The 18,131-nt window shown below is 41.5% G+C and overlaps 1 protein-coding gene and 1 long non-coding RNA gene across 5 annotated transcripts in view; one reads left to right on the top strand and one right to left on the bottom strand.

Moving 5' to 3' along the window:
- Positions 1–18,131, bottom strand: part of dip2ba (DIP2 acetate--CoA ligase B (putative)a) — a 121,563-nt gene that overhangs the window by 80,602 nt on the left and 22,830 nt on the right. For all 4 annotated transcript variants that reach the window (XR_016116050.1, XM_089004809.1, XM_089004819.1 and 1 more), the window contains exons 2-6: positions 11,532–11,594; positions 7,571–7,726; positions 5,365–5,490; positions 2,844–3,092; positions 2,627–2,758 (exon numbers count right to left, since the gene is read on the bottom strand). Coding sequence is in view for 3 of the 4 variants with exons in the window: in XM_089004809.1 (XP_088860935.1) it covers positions 2,627–2,758; positions 2,844–3,092; positions 5,365–5,490; positions 7,571–7,726; positions 11,532–11,594 (726 nt within the window). In the remaining variant the exon portion in view is untranslated. The remainder of the gene's footprint in view (positions 1–2,626; positions 2,759–2,843; positions 3,093–5,364; positions 5,491–7,570; positions 7,727–11,531; positions 11,595–18,131) is intronic.
- On the top strand, positions 13,160–15,659 carry LOC148903544 (uncharacterized). The gene is made up of 3 exons (XR_016116052.1): positions 13,160–13,800; positions 14,772–14,921; positions 15,309–15,659. It is a non-coding gene; the product is annotated as an uncharacterized LOC148903544 (long non-coding RNA).

Genomic DNA, 18,131 nt, shown 5'->3' with positions numbered 1-18,131 from the left:
CAGTAGTATTGACATCTTGCCGTTTATTGGTGAATGGGAACATTTCAAGATTGCCCCATTTCCACATGTTGCTGCCAGAGGTGCACTTTTGAACGAAAACCATTTATTTTATTTGAACTAAACAGATCTAATCTAAGCAGATTTTCATTTCGACCTTGCATTCGTGTGTTCAGTTCATTGAGCTGATGAAAAATATCTGCCAGGTATCCCAGCCTTGCACACCACTCATCACTTGCAAGCAGCTTTGCGTAGTCGGACATAACATTTAAGTTCCTCTCGCAGCTCATACACACGGGCCAGCACCTTGCCTGTTTCCCCGTTTGTTCACGCAGGCGAACAAAGTAGTCCACATTTTTATTTTGGACTGAGGGGTGTTTCGTTTGGAGATGGCGTTTAAGCTTACTTGGGACAATAGCGCTGTTGGAGAGCTTTTCACCACAAACCAAGCACAATGGAGTCGGTGCCGCTGCATCTCCGGTAAAAGTAAATCCAAATGAGACATAGCTTTCGTTGTATTGCCAGAAACTTTGCTTGACGTCACTGTCTTTGCTTTTTTTGACCTCCATCCATACTAGGGCCTTCATTTGGGTCCGGGTTTTGTCCAGGGTCCACTTCTGAGTCATCATTTGTCCTCTTCAAAAACCTCTCCATCGCTTTCACCGTCGTCCCGCTAGCCACAATCTGCACTTGCCGCGCTATCCCTGCGTTGCTAATTCGCTTGTCTCAAAGCGAATTAGTGACGCACAACTACCCTCTGTTGTCACTTGCTGGTATGGAAGAGTACTACATGATTACTCTGCCAGGCGCTAGACTGCACAGGCAAACAAATCAGATAATTTCCCGCGGCACACCTGACGATATCACAGTGGTGTGCCGCGGCACACTGGTTGAAAAACACTGGTCTAAGGAACAGTCTCAGGCAATAGAGGAGGTTGAAAGACTTCTGTTGATTTGGATTAACGAAAAGCAGCTAGCAGGGGGCAGTGTGAGTAAGGGTATTATATAAGGCGAAAGCACGGCAACTTCACTCGGATATCATCAAGAGGCCACTATATCAACGACCATCACAAAGGTCAATAAAACACATTTATTATACAGTAGTTTATTTATTTAATTACAATACAACACATTTATAATACATAAAATAAGGTCTATTTTGTGTAGTTTTAAGGCTTATTTAGTAGAAAATCTAGTTTTATGGGGACCTGGGAACGGATTATTCTCATTTTAATGGTTTCTTATGGGAAATAAATGTTTGGCAGACGCACTTTTGGCCTTACACACACTTTCTGGGAACCAATTAAATTCGTAAGCTGAGGTATCACTATATATTCATCGTTGTGTAAGGCGCACCTTCAATAAATGACATCTTTGAAAACATGAATGTCGCCATCATTTTCCCTTTTTTTGTCACACACAAAAATAGAAATTGCAGAATAGTATTGTATGCGGTATTTTCTTCCTTTTTACGAGCGGCAAAATATTGCAGGGTTTTATGATCACAAATACAATAATAAATAGAATGTTTAAATTAATTTTTTACAGTATTTTCTTTAGGGCTTTTCATGGAAGGAAAAAAAAAAATCCAGAAATGATTATTTATATATTAATTTACCGTATTTTCCGGTGTATAAGGTGCAGTGGAGTATAAGGCGCACCCCCAATAAATGGAGTATTTTCAAACTCGTTTCCATATATAAGGTGCACTGGACTATAAAGCGCACCATCAGTGAATGAAAATGTTTTTCAAATATAATATATAAATACACAAAAGTTTTCCAAATATAAGGCCCATCACATTATAAGGCACTCCAGTAGAGGCTGGGGTTACACACTACTTCTTCTACAAGGGGGGTTGGGAGGAGTGTGTGGTCCTTGTAAGTGATGATCGGGAAAAGTGGTCCCCAGAAAACCTGGAAAAAGCGTAGGGGTGTGCGTATGTGTGCGTGGTCCCCGTAAGTGATGATCGGAAAAGTGGTCCCCAGAAAAAGTGCAAAATGAGTAGGTGTGTGTGTGTGTGTGTGTGTGTGTGTGGTCCCTGTAAGTCAGGGGTGTCAAAGTCATTTTTTGCCGCGGGCCACATTGTAGTTATGGTTTCCCCTCGAGGGCCGTTATGAATTTGGGGAACCCATTAGAATGTTTAAATCCCTTCAAATATTACATATAGAGCACACAGCAAATTAATGAATAACTCGTTTTCAAATATGAAGTCAAGAATAATGACTTTTATTGTGGTTGACATCCAAAAATATGACATTTTGGCTCAGATTTTAGCAATCATCATGGAATTTAACAAGTTTGATATGCTTTCGTGGGCCGAAAAAAATGATGTGGTGGGCCGGATTTGGCCTGCGGGCCTTGACTTTGACACCTGTGCTGTAAGTGATGATCGGAAAAGTGGTCCCCAGAAAATGTGAAAAATGTGTAGGTGTGTGTGTGTGTGTATGTGTGGTCCCTGTAAGTGAAGATCGAAAAAGTGGTCTCCAGAAAAGATGAAAAATGAGTAGGTGTGTGTGTGTGTGTGTGTGTGTGTGTGTGTGGTCCCTGTAAGTGATGATTGGAAAAGTGAACCCCAGAAAACATAAAAAATACGTTGGTGTGTGTGTGTGCGTGTGCGTGTGTGTACCGTCAGCAGTATTCAGCATACTCGAACGGCTCTGGCCACGGCTCATGCCCCTGACGGCAGGCGGCAAATCTATCCTGGAGTTTCTATCCTGGGCGGCGGAGGATTCCGTGACATCTGGAGGAACGCTGTTCTCTAACGGGGAACCACAAAGCGAGCCACGATAAGGCGTACGTTGACACATACACCCGACCGTGTTGTCGATGAAGGCACTCTTTACCGAGCCGCGCCTGGGCGAGGACATCGGCCAGCATGGAAGCAGCAGGCGGAGGCTGAGGTGGGGGCTGAGGCGGGGGTTGGATTTTGGGCTCTCCGTGGGAGAGGGTGGAGGACGCCGACGAGGAAGTGGACGAGCTTTGGACTGAACGGTTGATCCAGTAATCGGGACTTTGCAGCCCGTGGGCCAGCGCCGCGCTCAGGGCGGCTTTCCTACGCAGTGAGCCCTCATCCTCTGATGCAGAAGATGTGTCTGGTGCAAAGGAAAAACATTGCAAATCGGTCACCTTAATTCCTTCACTTTGCTGCTGTGAAATGTAAATTTCTCGACTGTGAGACTAATAAAGGCAAATCCAATCCAATCCAGCTGATGTGCAAAAATGTGTCCACTCCAGTGCCAGGGTTTTTGTCATTGTCACCAAAATTCCAGGAGCCACACAATATTGACGTTTAGGACGACATCAACATTCATTCAGTACAGCGTTAGAAACCTTAGACTCTATACTTTCATCGGAAAAAAAGACTTAAAGACTTACCTAAGTGATATGGGTCTGGATTTATCTAAGCTTGAAATGGGGGCAGCTGTACAAAATACAATGCAAATTCGGGACTGGCGCTCTACATCATATTTACGTGGGACAGGAGATGTGAGACAATTTCTTTTCGTCAATGCATGCTACAACTTCGCGTTTCCTTTCAACATTAAAGGACAACCACTTTTTGGTTTCCTAACTGACGTCAGAAAAACGTTTTATAGCATCTAAAATACCCAAAACACGCACTGATACGTACACACACTGACACGTATGATATTTTTAGTCAAATGTGTCTAAAAACTATTTCAAATTGAACCCGGAAGTGGCCAGTTTCAGAAGGTCCCTCCCCCTTGTTCGTGGTGTCACGGCAAGACGTCTTGCCTTGCTCGAGAATCAAAACAATGGCTTCAGATTCGGAGAAGATGCTTTCTTGTTACTCATCCAGTGATGAATATGGTTCAAATAGTTCTGAAGAGGAAAGCATACATGTTTGCAATCGATTAAAGAATGTATTCCGTGTCATTTTGAGCCATCAGGGGGGAAATATAGCACCCAAAAAAGGCAGAAGATGGCGACAAAGCTCCGTGGAAATGGGCTGATTTTTTTCCTTGGAATTTTTGTCATATCAAATAGTTGCTCGGTGCAACACACAACGATTCATCATCGCGTTATTTATTTTGTTTTTCCATTCTAATTTCGCCATCAACACGGATCAACACGAAGTTTTCAGACCAAACAAAGACGTGATGAAAGGACTGCTACAGTGTGTCCTTTCTCGGTCAGGGGCGTTCCTTCCGTGACGTGAGCACTTGTCACCAACTCAAAAACAAGACTTCCGGATTATTCAGCGCGAGTCTTAAAACGTAAAATATAGCTATATGCGGTGGTTTTTGTTTTTTTTTGTTTTTTTTTCCAAGATGGCGGCGCGTGAACACGCAGCGGCTCCCCTCTGCCGGCAAATTGGCGTTTTCATGTTTATTATGTTTGTGAGAGTCATTATAAGTGCCTTGCATGCTGGGTCCGAGAGGACAGTAATTTCATCTGTGCTGTATGTCATGCATATTAGCATATTTGACAATAAAGCTGACTTTCACTTTGACTTTGGAATCTTTGTGAAATATGCTCAGTAGAAGTCATTTCAAGCGATTTTACAAATTATGGACAGCACTTGTCCGGAGGCGTCGGTTGTCCTTTGACAAATGTCAGAACGAAAGAATAGGGAATGAATGAATCCTTTAAGCTTGAAGCAGACGTGCAGATTTCACCATGACATCCCTGAGCCACTGGTGAAAAGGACGCTTTGATCCTCTCCTCTTTCATCTAGAACAGCTTTATGCAATAAAGAGGGTGTTGAAAGTGCTTAAGACTGCCTTTGTGTTGTCATATTATTTTATTTCGACTTCAAGATGGCACCGCAAGAGTGGCTGCCTTTCCAGCAACTCCTGTATTTTTTTGCTGCTGTGAAATGTCAGTTTCCCCACTGCCAGACTAACAAAGGTTCATCCAATCCAAAACGTTTAATCTGCAGTGGTTGGGATATATTTTCAGACGCCTCCTTGTTCACACTATGATATCTAGCTATCTGTTACATGTATAGCTAGCTAGCTAGATATCTAACTATTAGCTCTATAGCTAGCTAGCTTGATCGCTATCTATTACTTATCCTGTGACTGTAAAGTGACCTCGAGAGTTTGAAATGCGCATATAAATGAAATATATTATTATTATTATTATTATTATTATTCTATTAGCTAGTTAGCTAGCTCGCTTTTTGTCTATTTTAGTTACTTCCGGGTTGAGTGAACTCTGGCCCATGTGGCTGCCGCTGCTCTACCACAGAAAAACTTATCCTGTGACTGTAAAGTGACCTTTAGAGTTTTGAAAGGCGCTTAAAAATGAAACGTATTATTATTATTAATCATTAAACATCCAAAAAGTATCATTGCTGAAGCACCTCAAAGCGAAAACGTCATGAGCCGTTCTTTGTACCTGGAGGTGTGCAAGCATCTCCAGGAGATTTGACAAAAGCCGAGCGTCGCTTGGTGGGCATGGGAAGGGCCATCTTCTCCTCCTTGTGATTGGCGAGCGCTGCCTGCACCGCTTCTGTGTGAATGTCTAAAGAAATTAATATTAAAAAAAATGAGAAAAGTAGTAAGTAAAACACAATATATAATCGATCTCGGAAGACACCTTTTGCTGCATTTTGCTGGCTATCTAGCTAGCTAACTATTTGCTATCTAGCTATCTAGCAAATCGCTATATGGCTATCTAGCTACCTAACTATTTGCTATTTAACTAGTGTCGTGCGGCGAGACAGCAAGCAGGTGGAAAGTTGGTAAAAGTTCACTCAGCCAGATGCAGGAAGGGTATTGTGAGTTTTCTTTATTTGAAGTTGATATCAGTTTTCGGCAGACCCCAGGTAACACTGCTCTCCAGGTTGTCCTTTGTCCCTCTTCTCCTCCTCCTCGAAGTGACTGGCTCAGTCTAGTTTTAAAGGTGCTTCACCTGAGCTTCTGGCCAATCAGATCCCAGCGGCAATTGGCCATTCCCAGGTGGTTGCAATCACCTTCTCAATCAGTCTCAATCAATTAGTGGTCGCCCAACTCTACTGTTTTGGATGGGGAGAAATGCGCACCTTTCTCCCATCCAAAATCCAGAACACACAAAATTATTTAACATTTCTTTTGGCATCATGACATCATTCACACCCTCTCCTCAGAGTTCAGACATTCTTGCTAAATAATCAGCAATAACATTTGTTGTCAGGGCAGAGAATGTCATATGTGACAGGTCCTATTCTCCTAGTCACAGCGTATGGGCCCTGCCACTTTGCCAGTAGCTTACTTGATCCCATATGCAACAATATTAACACCTTCTGTCCAGGGTGCCAATCTCTCCCTGATAAATTCTTGCCGTTATTCTCGCTGGAGATCCTCTTCCAGCTCCTGACGTTCTGCATCTTCCGTTTCTTTCTGGAATTCTGGGTTCAGAAAGCATTGGAATTGCAGCTTGTCTTAGATGATGAAACTGTGGAGGTTGGGCATGTTAGGTAACCCAACTTGGGAGTTTCTTGTGCGGGAGGAAGGTTCGTTGGCCTGGATGTTCGAGAGTCAGCGCCCTGGGGGTGCGGTCCCAGAGGAGGACAATGTTGACTAGATCGACTGTCAAATGTCCATTCTTACTTGTTGGGTGCATCTGATCTCTAGATCTGTTCAATCAACATCACCTCTTGTCTGAGTCTTAGGCTTCACCACTGGTTCCATCTCACTCTGCTCAGTTCCATCCTTGGCTTGGCAACTGTCAGACGCCTCATGGAAAAGAAGAACGGCATCCTCTTGGGGCAACTCAAGCTTCTGGTTTCCTTGATCCCCTTCAGAACTCTTCAGTCCAGTTTGGTTGGCCCGTGCTACACAACTTCTTACTCGTCCCACCTTCTTCCTCTCGGCTTCCTCTTATCTTTTCCACTTCAGCAAGGCGTAACGATCCCACCTTCTTCATGCAGGGTGAAACGATCCCACCACTGCCACCAATTGTCGTGCGGCGAGACAGCAAGCAGGTGGAAAGTTGGTAAAAGTTCACTCAGCCAGATGCAGGAAGGGTATTGTGAGTTTTCTTTATTTGAAGTTGATATCAGTTTTCGGCAGACCCCAGGTAACACTGCTCTCCAGGTTGTCCTTTGTACTAGCTATCTATTAGCTATATGGCTATCTATCTGGCTAGCCAACTATATATCTGGCTATCTCTTAGCTAGCTCACTAGCATTCTATCTATTTGTGTTACTTTCGGGTTGAGTGAACTCTGTCGCGTGTGGCTGCCGCTGCTCACCCACAGAGAAACTTATCCTGTGACTGAAACGTGACCTTGACTTTTGAAAGGCTCTTAATAAAATGTATTATTATTATTATTCACATTATTATTAGCATTATTATCTATCTATCTATCTATCTATCTATTAGCTATATAGCTATCTAGCTGGCTTGCTATCTAAATAAACTTATCCTGCGACTATAAAGTGCCCTTGAGAGTTTTGAAAGGTGCTTATAAATACAGCATATTACTATTATTATTACAATTATTATTATTATTATTATTATTATTATTATTATTATTACTATTACTATTACTATTACTATTACTATTACTATTACTATCAGTTAGTTAGTTTCATACCTGATTTCATATGTTAGTTTCATACCTGATCGGTAGCGCTCATCTCTGGCCCCTCCACTCCGATGCGCACGATGATGTCTGGAGGCGGAAGATGTGGAGGGGCCCAGGGGCTCAGGGCTCGGCGTGGGCTCACTGCTGTGGCCCCCAGAGAGCTGCACATCTGGCAGGGTTGCATCCACATCTGGAGGAGGGGAAACATCAGTTATTCTCTTGCTGAATCCTTCTCACAATGAGCCACTTTAAGGTTGGACGGTGGGGTGACTCATTTCTAACGGTCACCGTTTTTCTGGTCAAGCCCAGTTGAGATTGAAATTTGGCTGATTGTGGTCCCTGAACTAGAATGCATTTGATCCACTTGTCCCGGCAGATGACAGATTAATATTAGAATCACCCCATTGTTGTTTGTGGTGCAAATCTACGAATGACCACTAGCGTGTGACAAAATATCATAAATCATCTTCTTTTCCTTTCGGCTTTACCTTTTAAAGGACAACCGACGCCTACGAACAAGTCGTGTCCATAATTTGTAAAATCACTTCAAATGACTTCTACTGAGCGTATTTTACAAAGATTCCACCGCATATAGCTATATTTTATGTTTTAAGACTCGCGCTGAATATTCAGGGAATCTTGTTTTTGAGTTGATGACGATCCCCACGTGATGTCAATTTGGAATGCCCCTGACCAAGAAATCGACACACAATGCATTTTGCGGTACTTTGTTTGGTCTGAAAACTTCGTGTTGATCCGTGTTGATGGCGAAATTAGAAGGAAAACACATCAATAACGGTGAATCATTGTGTGTTGCACCAAGACAACTATTTGATATTCGCTGACACAAATTCCCAGCAGACAAATCAGCCCATTTCCAACGGAGCTTGGGCGCCATCTTCTGCATTTTCTGGGTGCTACATTGCTGTCATTAACGGCTCGAATTGATATGGGAGGACTCCTCTAATTGATTGCAAACATTTATGCTTTCCTCTTCAGAACTATTTGAATCATATTCATAACAGGATGAGTAACAAGAAAGCATCTTCTCCGAATCTGAAACCATTGTTTTGATTCGCAAGCAAGGCAAGACGTCCTGGCGTGACGTCACGAACTGGGGGCGGGACTTTCTGAAAATCCACAATTCGCAGCTCAATTTGTTGCAGTTTTAGCACACTAAGTAATGTTTATTGGTGTTTTGCATTTGACAAAAAATATCAGCCTGCGTTTTTGGGGTATTTTAGATGCTATAAAACGTTTTTATGATGTCAGTTAGGAAACAAAAAAATTGTGTTGATTGTCCTTTAAGGGGTCGCCACAGTGAATCAGTGTCCTCCATCTTCAGTGGTTTGATTCGCATGCTTGTTTTGGCCAGGCTTTTACGTCAGATGCCCTTCCTGACACAACGCTCTGTATTTATCCGGGCTTGGAACCGGCACAAGAAGACACTGGCTTATGTCCCCTTGTGGCCACAGAAGAAGCAAATCTATGAACTTAATAAAGATGAAGATGCTCAGTAAAAGGCTCCCAAACACAAAATGGTCATCGGCAAAGCAACATTCAAAAAAGAAAAACTATACTCACCATTTGAGGACAATGCTCTGATCTTACCTTGAAATGGGCAATCCTTTCCCGATATTACATCACAAAAAACTTGGTCATTGTGTGAAATTCTGCCATTTTCTATTACAGAGGATGGCCACTCAGTAATGGCGGTAGAAAAGACTGAATGACAGCCATTAACTCAGTATTAATGTACTGCAAATTAAAAATGCATTACTCATTCAGAAATTCCATAGTTAATAGTTTTGATTTTTTAAAACAAAAAAAATCTGCTTTTGAGTTTACTGACCTTAATGACTTTGAGTCAGTAATATTTTTCGGGTTTACAGTGAACAAATCATATGGCAGAAAAAGGTTGACTCAATTGCAAGATGGGCTTTCTGTCGGGACACACAATTCACTCGTTTTGCCCAAAAATGGACTGCTGTAGTTTCCCCCAGTGTTGATTATTTGTTATTTAGTTTATTTGGTATTTTGACTTCAAGATGGCGTGCAAGAGTTTTTTTTTAACTTCTTTCTTTCCTTTCGTCTTCCTTTTCACCCCTTTGCTGCTGTGAAATGTCAATTTCTTCACCGTGAGACTCTGCTGCTCTCTGCCCTTTTTATTTGAAAGAACGCTCTGATGGGCCAGGGTTGCAGTCGCTCTTTTTAATTGCTTCCCGTGCTACTTTAACCAAGGTGTTAACAGTGAGTACTATCACAAAGTTATTTTAAATAATACATTCTAGTCTTTTTATGTATAATGAGTTCAGTTTAGTACGATTCATGGTTTTTACGATAATTAAATTTCAGAGCTATTGTACTTATTATCATTATTATTATTATTATTAGTAGTAGTAGTAGTAGTAGTAGTAGTAGTAGTAATAGTAATATCGCTATTATTATTATTAGTTTTAATTTAGCAGTTTTTAGCTTTGTGTGCTTAAAGGACTTTGAAGTTCTGTTTGTGATGTAATGTAAGGAAAGAGATGCCCATTTCACAGTAAGATCAGAGCATTGTCATCAAATGGTGAGTATAGTTTTTGCTTTTTTGAATGTTGCTGTGCCAATTACCATTTTGTGTTTGGGAGCCTTTTACTGAGCGAGTTGCTTGTTCTGTAGCCACAAAGGGACATATGTCTTCTTGTGCCGGTCCCAAGCCCGGATAAATACAGAGGGTTGTGTCAGGAAGGGCATCCGACGAAAAAGCTTGGCCAAAACAAACATGTGGATCAAACCTCTAAAGATGGAGGACACTGATTTGCTGTGGCGACCCCTTGAAGGGAAAAGCCGAAAGGAAAAGAAGAAGAAGAATAAAGCTAAATCCAATTTTCTAATTTGCAATCTATAGCAGCAAAAATGAAAACAGTTGGGCGCCATGACAAAATATCATAAATGATGGTGGCAAAAAAATGTTCAAAAGCCACAACGGAACTTGACCTTGCTGATTTTTTACAAAGCACAGCAAGAAACAGGGATGCATCTGGGATATTAAAAATTGGAGCCAGTTGGCCTCCTTGTGTCTGAAAAGGGGACCAAATTCTAAACAGGATGGGGCCTGATTTAACTATATTGCCAAAGTATAAAAAACTGTTTGAAATAAACCAAAATACATTGATTGGAGCATGATATTTCTAAATGGCAAATGAAAAACCTGACTACAATCTGTTTCTAATATATCAACAATGTTAATTCAAGTCAAGGAATTTATTCCTACATAAAATAAACGAACGCTTTCTATTATCTTGAGCTACGACACAATCAATCCCGTGCTATTTTGATAATTGACGGTTTTACAGAGAAGACAGACCTCGCACTCTGCAGACTTATTCAATGGTTTCATAAAAAACAGAACTTCCATGTTTGCTGCCTGTTTTTAATGTCTTTTAGGGTTTTACTCCTGTTCTCACGCTCCATATTGCAACCATCTGCCATGATCGATGTAAATACTTCAATGCACCATGGGTAAATGAATATTTGATTATTTACATCGGCAGTTTCCAGCAGATCGCGCAAAAGTCAGAAATAATAGTCACCGAAACAAATGCAGGGTGATTTTATGGCTCGATATCGGTAAGGCAAGATGGCAGACGACCGAAGTTCAAACCTCTGAAGTAAAACGAACAGTTTTCAATTGCTGTTGAACTAAATTTGTTTCTTTAGCTATTTTAACAGAGGTATATCCTGTGTGGTGCAGATCATGTAGCAATATGCGGCAATTGTAATTGTCTTGTGCGGGTGCTAGCGCAGTGGAGTTCCAAAGTTGCGCCACTGGCTGTCAAAATGTGTCAATGGCGCAAGGGTGCTGCCCACATGCATGTTACTGACATTTACAATGCACAGCACGATAAACAGACGAGTGTGTACATCTATGTATACATGCGGTGCATACATGAGTGAATGTGTGTCAGAAAGACCATCACGCTAACGTTAGTTTCACGGAGTTGTCTTACTGGGCAAACAGGAGGCCAGCAGCTTGGCTCTCTTCTTCTCAAAGCCTTTCTGTGTGATGTCACCTAGGAGAGACAGACGGAGACGCCAAAGTGTTATACAGTGATACATTGGCTTACAAACTTAACTGGTTCCCAGACAGTGTGTAAAGCGAAAAGTGTGTATCCCAAACATTAATTTCCCATAGGAAACCATTAAAATGAGAATAATCGGTTCTCAGGTACCCATAAAACATGATTTTCTACCAAATAAGCCATAAAACTACACAAAATATATGTTATTCTATGTATAATAAATGTTGCTATTGTATGTAATGAAAGAAATACACTGCACTGTCTAAGAAAGTCATTTTATTTACCTTTGTGATGGTCGTTGATGGCTTGATGGAATGCAGTGGCCAGTTTTATCAGCATTAAACACTTGATGAGGAACATAGCCTTGTTTTTTTACCACATTGAAGAATGATCCCTAGTAGGTGCTTTGGCTGCGATAATTTGACCTAGTTCCTCATCGATTGTGTTCTGTTTAGCAGGGTTGATAGCTTTTTGCATCAAGTGTATAGATGGCTTGTGCGGGTTATTTGTGGAGCCTGATTGATGGGATATTTTAACCTTGCAGTCTACACTCTGCCTTTAAACAATCAAAGTTGAAACGAGTCCAAATTTCACTGTTTTCTATCCCTTTTCTCACTCTCTCTGTCGTCTGCCTATCTATTTATTGTTTAACCCCCCCTCACTGCTGCGTTCTTGACCAATCACGTGGCTTTAACCAAAGACTGGGGGCAGGGAATAAAGGGCAAAAACAAGTCGGCTGCCATTTTCTTGTTAAGAGAACGGGCTTGTTCGCGAACGACACATCACTCATTGTGGCGCTCCGTGTGTATCCCAAAAAAATAGTTTGTATGTCAAGGTTAAATTTTCATAAATTTAATGTTCGTAAACCGAAAAGTTCCTAAGCCAAGGGGTTCATAAACCGAGGTATTACTGTATTTGTAAATTTATCATGTAGAGGCACAAGGTACAATCAGGCAAGAGCATCCGTCGCTATCTGGCATATCAAGCGCTCTGATCTGAAAACACTTCTGTAATTAAAGTTTGTCTAAATTAAGGCTCGTGTTGAGCAATATGGGGAAAAAAATTCAGACTGTCTCGAAATTCATACCAGATATCTTGATAACAATACTTCAACAACAATAATAGGAAAACACTTTTTTGGGGAGAAAAGCGAAATATAATTCTAAAAGGATCTGCAAAGTGCATTTTTTAACAACGACTTAGTGACAGTCATCGATGTTAAACTCAACTATGAATAAAATAAAAAAAATCACAAGGCTCAGTGACTAAATAGTTTTACTCTCCAGACAAGTGCTAGTTTGCATACACAGGCATGCGTTAACTTCGTCAATGTTTGTTTTTTTCATACAAATGGATCCATGCACGGTTGGATTGACAGTCCACTAGAACTACATAAACATTTAATGCAGTGTCAGAAACCTTAGACTGCCTTCTTTCATCTATTCAATTCAATCAATTTCTAAATGATATGAGTTGGGAGTTCTATGACCTTGAAATTAGGGCGGCTGTCCAAAATACAATGCAATACAGGGGACAATATGAGTGAGGGTATTAGCGCCGAGAAAGCACGGCAACTTCACTTGGATATCATCAAGAGGCAACGACATTAACAACCATTACAAAGGTCAATAAAACCACTTGATTATACAGTACTGTTTCTTTTTTATATGAGAATACATTTATTATCCATAAAATAAGTTGTATTTTGTGTAGTTTCAAGACTTATTTAGTAGAAAATTATGTTCCATCCAAACATAAAAATATTACATTTTGTCAACATTTTGTTTTTTGGCGGCTCGGTAGTCGAGTGGTTAGCACGTCGACTTCACAGTGCAGAGGTCGCGAATTCAAGACCCGGTCCGACCTCCCTGTGTGGAGTTTGCATGTTCTCGAGAGTGAACACCCATACAAACACAGCCATGTGCACATTGATTGTCAGGAACGGGGGCATCGTTGTCCTGTCACGCCCACTCCTGACACTCGCTTTCTACCCGGAAAAGGGGAGGGTTGTCCATCATTAGCAAACAGAGGAGGGCTTGTGGTGGATGTGGGGCAAAACAACAGCGCTAGACTATTATGACCGCACTTCCTCTTTGATGGTGACAGCGGCTGCCAAAAGAGAGGCAAAGCTGCACGTTTCCAGCGCAAGAATGTGGCACCGGCAACAACAACACTGTGATTGTCCGAGGAATCTGAAGTGAGTGGACAGGATGTGAGTGTTACCCCACCCTGTGTGTATGTGCACACTATTAAAAGTGTTTTAGCAAAGGAGGAAGGTGCGGATTAAATAACACAATTTTAAACGAAAGAAAGTAACAATGATGTCCGTGTACACAAGTGGTACAGGTTAACTCATTGACTACCAAACGACGTGGAAAAATGTGTCCCCCTCCAGTGCCAGGGTTTTTGTCATTCCAGGACCCATAGAATATTGAATTTTCAGACTAGATCATCATTCAGTATAGCGTTAGAAACATTACACTCTGTTCTTTCATCAGAAAAAAAGTTAATTCCTAAATGATATGGGTCTGGAGTTAAATGAGCTTGAAATGAGAGCAGCTGTCCAAAATACAATACAATACATACAGTAAAGTCTCCTTATATCGATATCGGTTACAGTAAATTCTCGTTATATCAATATCGGATATATCGATAGTCCCGGTTATATCGATACTATTTCTATGCACGCACGGAGAAAATTACATGCAAACAGGGTCGGATATATCGATAGTCCCGGTTATATCGATATTTTTTCGGACTCCCTTGAATATCGATATAACGAGACTTTACAGTATATCGATAGTACTGCTTATTACGATACTATTTTCATTTCACAGCAAAGTTCTAGTCTTTTATGATATCATTATTTCCGGTTAGTACGATACCTGGTTATTGCGATAACCCGGTTACTACGATGACCTTTTTATCTCCCGCCAGCCAATTTGGTCTGCTTATATCGATACAAAAGCAGCATAAAGCTGAATCAATATTTGCTTAAGGATTTCAATACCACCATTAGCAAAATCTGTAAACGGCGTATTGATTGATTTTCGGCGAGCTTTCGTGTCTTGCACTGTAATCTGCGAGCACTATAAAAACGGTCTAGCAGAGCTCACATATTTCATTACTCCTGCAATAGCATCTGAAACATCGTCTTCTTATATACAGTTGTTCAACACCAATTTGAACCACGGGGAAACGGAAGAATTGTGATATCGAAACGAAGTACAAGGCAATAGTGGCTGTGGAGGAGAATCCAACAAGAAGCAAATCCTCCATTGCGAAAGAGTTCAACGTGCCGCAGAATACTTTATCAACGTAAGTAATGTAAACGTTGCAGTTTTTGTTTTCCATACATGTATTTAATTGTGTTGTATTCAGATACAGTAAAGTGTTGTTATATCGATATCGTTTATATTGATAATACTGCTTATTACGACACTATTTTCATTTCCCGTGCACATGTCTAGTCTTTTTATGTATAATTAGTTCCGTTTAGTACGATTCGTGGTCATTACGATAATCCGGTTACTACGGTGCTCTTTTTCATCTCCCGCCGGCCATTTCGCTATGTTTATATCGATACAAAAGATACTTAAGATGATATTTGCTTAGGGGTTTCTACACAGTACCACCATTATCGAAATCTGTATCGGCCGCGCCGTTGGTCGACTTGGTGACGTGACCAGCTGCCGTGTCTTGCAGTGGAGCAGACGCCATTTTGCTACCGTCTTCAACCATAACAAAACGAAAGAATTGTGACCTCGGAAGGAAATACAAGGCAATCGTGGCTGTTGAGGAGAATCCCAACACGAAATTAAAGGCAAGTATGCCCCAGAAGATTCCCACAATGACGAGGATGAAGAACCAACAAAGACACAAGCGTTGCAAGGTGTTACGGACGTAAAATCTTACTTAGAATCCAGAGAAAATGCATCAGTTTTTTTAGAAATGTTAAACAAGATTGAATCATTTGTGTTAAAAGGTGAAAATGGGAAGCAGAACAAGATTGAAGATTTTTTTTTTTAATTGCATACTGTAATAAGATGTAAGCGTTGCAGTTTCGCTGTTGCAGTGTTATGTACATGTACACTGTACTGCACTGTTTATGAATGCAATCGTTTTTTGCAACAATGTTTATTGTTTTGTCTGCTGAAGCGTGATGATTGAGAAAATTACTGTACATGCAATACTGTATTAAAGATCCCCCATCACGTAACCGGCTTCCGTGTTTCTGTCACAATTTAAAAAAAAATCATAGCAGAGTTCACGTCTTTCATTACTGAAACATACTGTAATGCCCCTCAGCATGGGAAATGATGTGCACAGTCACTGCTATAGCGGGTCGGTCTTTTTAATAACAAAATGTAGCAGTTATCACAAACAGGAGCTGCTGTTACGCAACAGCACAGCCATTCTATTCAGACACTCTCGAACCCCGTTGTCACGTGACAAGCTTCCGTGTTTATCCTGTTGACGCGAGCACAATAAAAAAACGGCGTAGCAGAGCTTATATACATTACTGTTGTTCAACACCAATTTAAACCATCTGGAAACGTAAGAATTGTTATAACCGAACAACATACAAGGCAATTGTGGCTGTGGAGGACAATCCAACAAGAAAATCCTTCATCGCGAAAGAGTTTGACGTGCAGCAGAATACTTCATCAACGTAAGTCATGTAAACGTAGTTTTTGTTTTCCATCCATGTATTTAATTGTGTTGCATTCTGATATCTTTATCACTTGCAACAATCTGTTTTTTACATTTTTGTACATGCGTTCGTGGTTCCGTGTGAATAGAACAACGTGAGGATTTTGCATTGTTGCATTTTTGAAAGGAAATAGTCATTAAAAAAGTGTAAAGACATTTTTATTTAATGCATAAGTTTTCACTTCACTACAGTACAAAAGCATGCTAGATATGCAATCCATGAACTCAAGGAGAAAATTACATGCCATATCAAAGATCCCCCATTTATTGCCCACTTTTAATGCAGTTTGGCGCAGGATCGGATATATATGAAGTCCGGTTATATCGATATTGTTTCTGACTCCCGAGAATATCGATATAACGAGACTTTACTGTACATATCGTTTCTATAACGCTTTAACAACATCTGAAGCTGGAACAAAGTGCTAACATGGAACATAGGCAAATGCTGCCCCCTTGTGGAAAAGAAAAAAAAACATTGCCAGAGGCCATGGCCAGCGCTTTGTAGGCACCTAAACAATAAAAAATAAAATCCGAATAAATCCAGGAATGGCGCTCCAGGGCATATTTTCAATTCCTGAATAAATTATTTCATTGGAAGTTGTCACGGTTTGCAAGGTGGTGATGGCGGGTGTGGTTCCCAAAAAGCAGGCAGGAGGGAGCAGGAGGTTGTGTTTGAGCAATTGTAATTAAATAAAGTCAACAAGAACAAAATCTAAAACATCAAAGTTATTCAGTTCGCGTCCACGTTAGCCCACGCCGCGTCCGAATTGAGTCACTCGACGAGCCGTAACGTCCACGCCAACGTCCGGTTGAGACCCGTTCCCATATGGCCGTCCGGGGTGCCACTCTGCACCTGGCAGTGCAACGTCCACGTCGCGCCATGCATCGTCACGTGAACGTGCGAGATGGATCACACTTACGCCCACGACGATCCGTGCCGCATTCACGTCCACTTCAGGCCGAGTTCCGTTCCCATCAGACCGCCGCCCATCGCATGCTGGAGAGGCAACGGTTGCCGTCGCCACCATTGTTCCCTGGCGATTTGGACTTTTTGGGAGACTGTTGGGACTTCTGGAAGCAGTCCCTTGAAGAGGGGGGTACTGTCATGATCTGGTTGGCAACCAACGGGTGGCGCTGTCGGCCCCGCCTGCACCTGCACAGGTGCTGGTCGTCCCGATCAGTGGCGAACTGCTACGTTCAGATTGGGGACCAACGGTTAAGCGCTGTCAGCCCTGCCCGCTGCCTCGCAGGTGCTGGTCGTTCCCAATCAGTGACACTCAAAAGGACTCCCAGCACGACCATTCGCTGTCGGGTCATTGTTGTATGCTTTGCATGCAATTGTATGCATTGTGTTTACATTGTCGGCTGTGCATGTGTTTGTTTCATTTTAATCTTGGTTTTCTTTTGATCCTTTTTATTTTTTCTGTTCAAATGATTTAAAGGTTTTAGATTTTGTTCCTGTTAACTTTATTTTAATACAATTTCTCAAATACAACCTTCTGCTCCCTCCTGCCTGGTTTTTGGGATCCGCAACAGCCATCACCACCTTGCCAACCGTGACAGAAGTGAGTCGCCGAAACTCGGAGCCCAAAGTGCTCATCTCAAACATTTCCGAAGTCTGTGGATTTTCTGGGGCAGATGTCCACCCCTCACTCTGGTCTACAGTTAGTGGCCTGCCATTCAGTGATTGAAAGAAGGGTTTGGTGAATGAGAAGATGAAACTGGTGGGTTTTGCTGCATCCAACAAGATTAAAAACCACTGATCTAAGGAAAACCTAATAAACAACACGTGATACTTTTTTTGTGCCAAAG

The sequence above is a fragment of the Hippocampus bargibanti genome, linkage group LG01 (assembly GCF_051943395.1).
Source record: "Hippocampus bargibanti isolate YZ-2025 linkage group LG01, ASM5194339v1, whole genome shotgun sequence".
Taxonomy (NCBI): domain Eukaryota; kingdom Metazoa; phylum Chordata; class Actinopteri; order Syngnathiformes; family Syngnathidae; genus Hippocampus; species Hippocampus bargibanti.
Note: the sequence above shows the minus strand (reverse complement) of the source record. Positions and strands in the feature narration are given on the sequence as shown.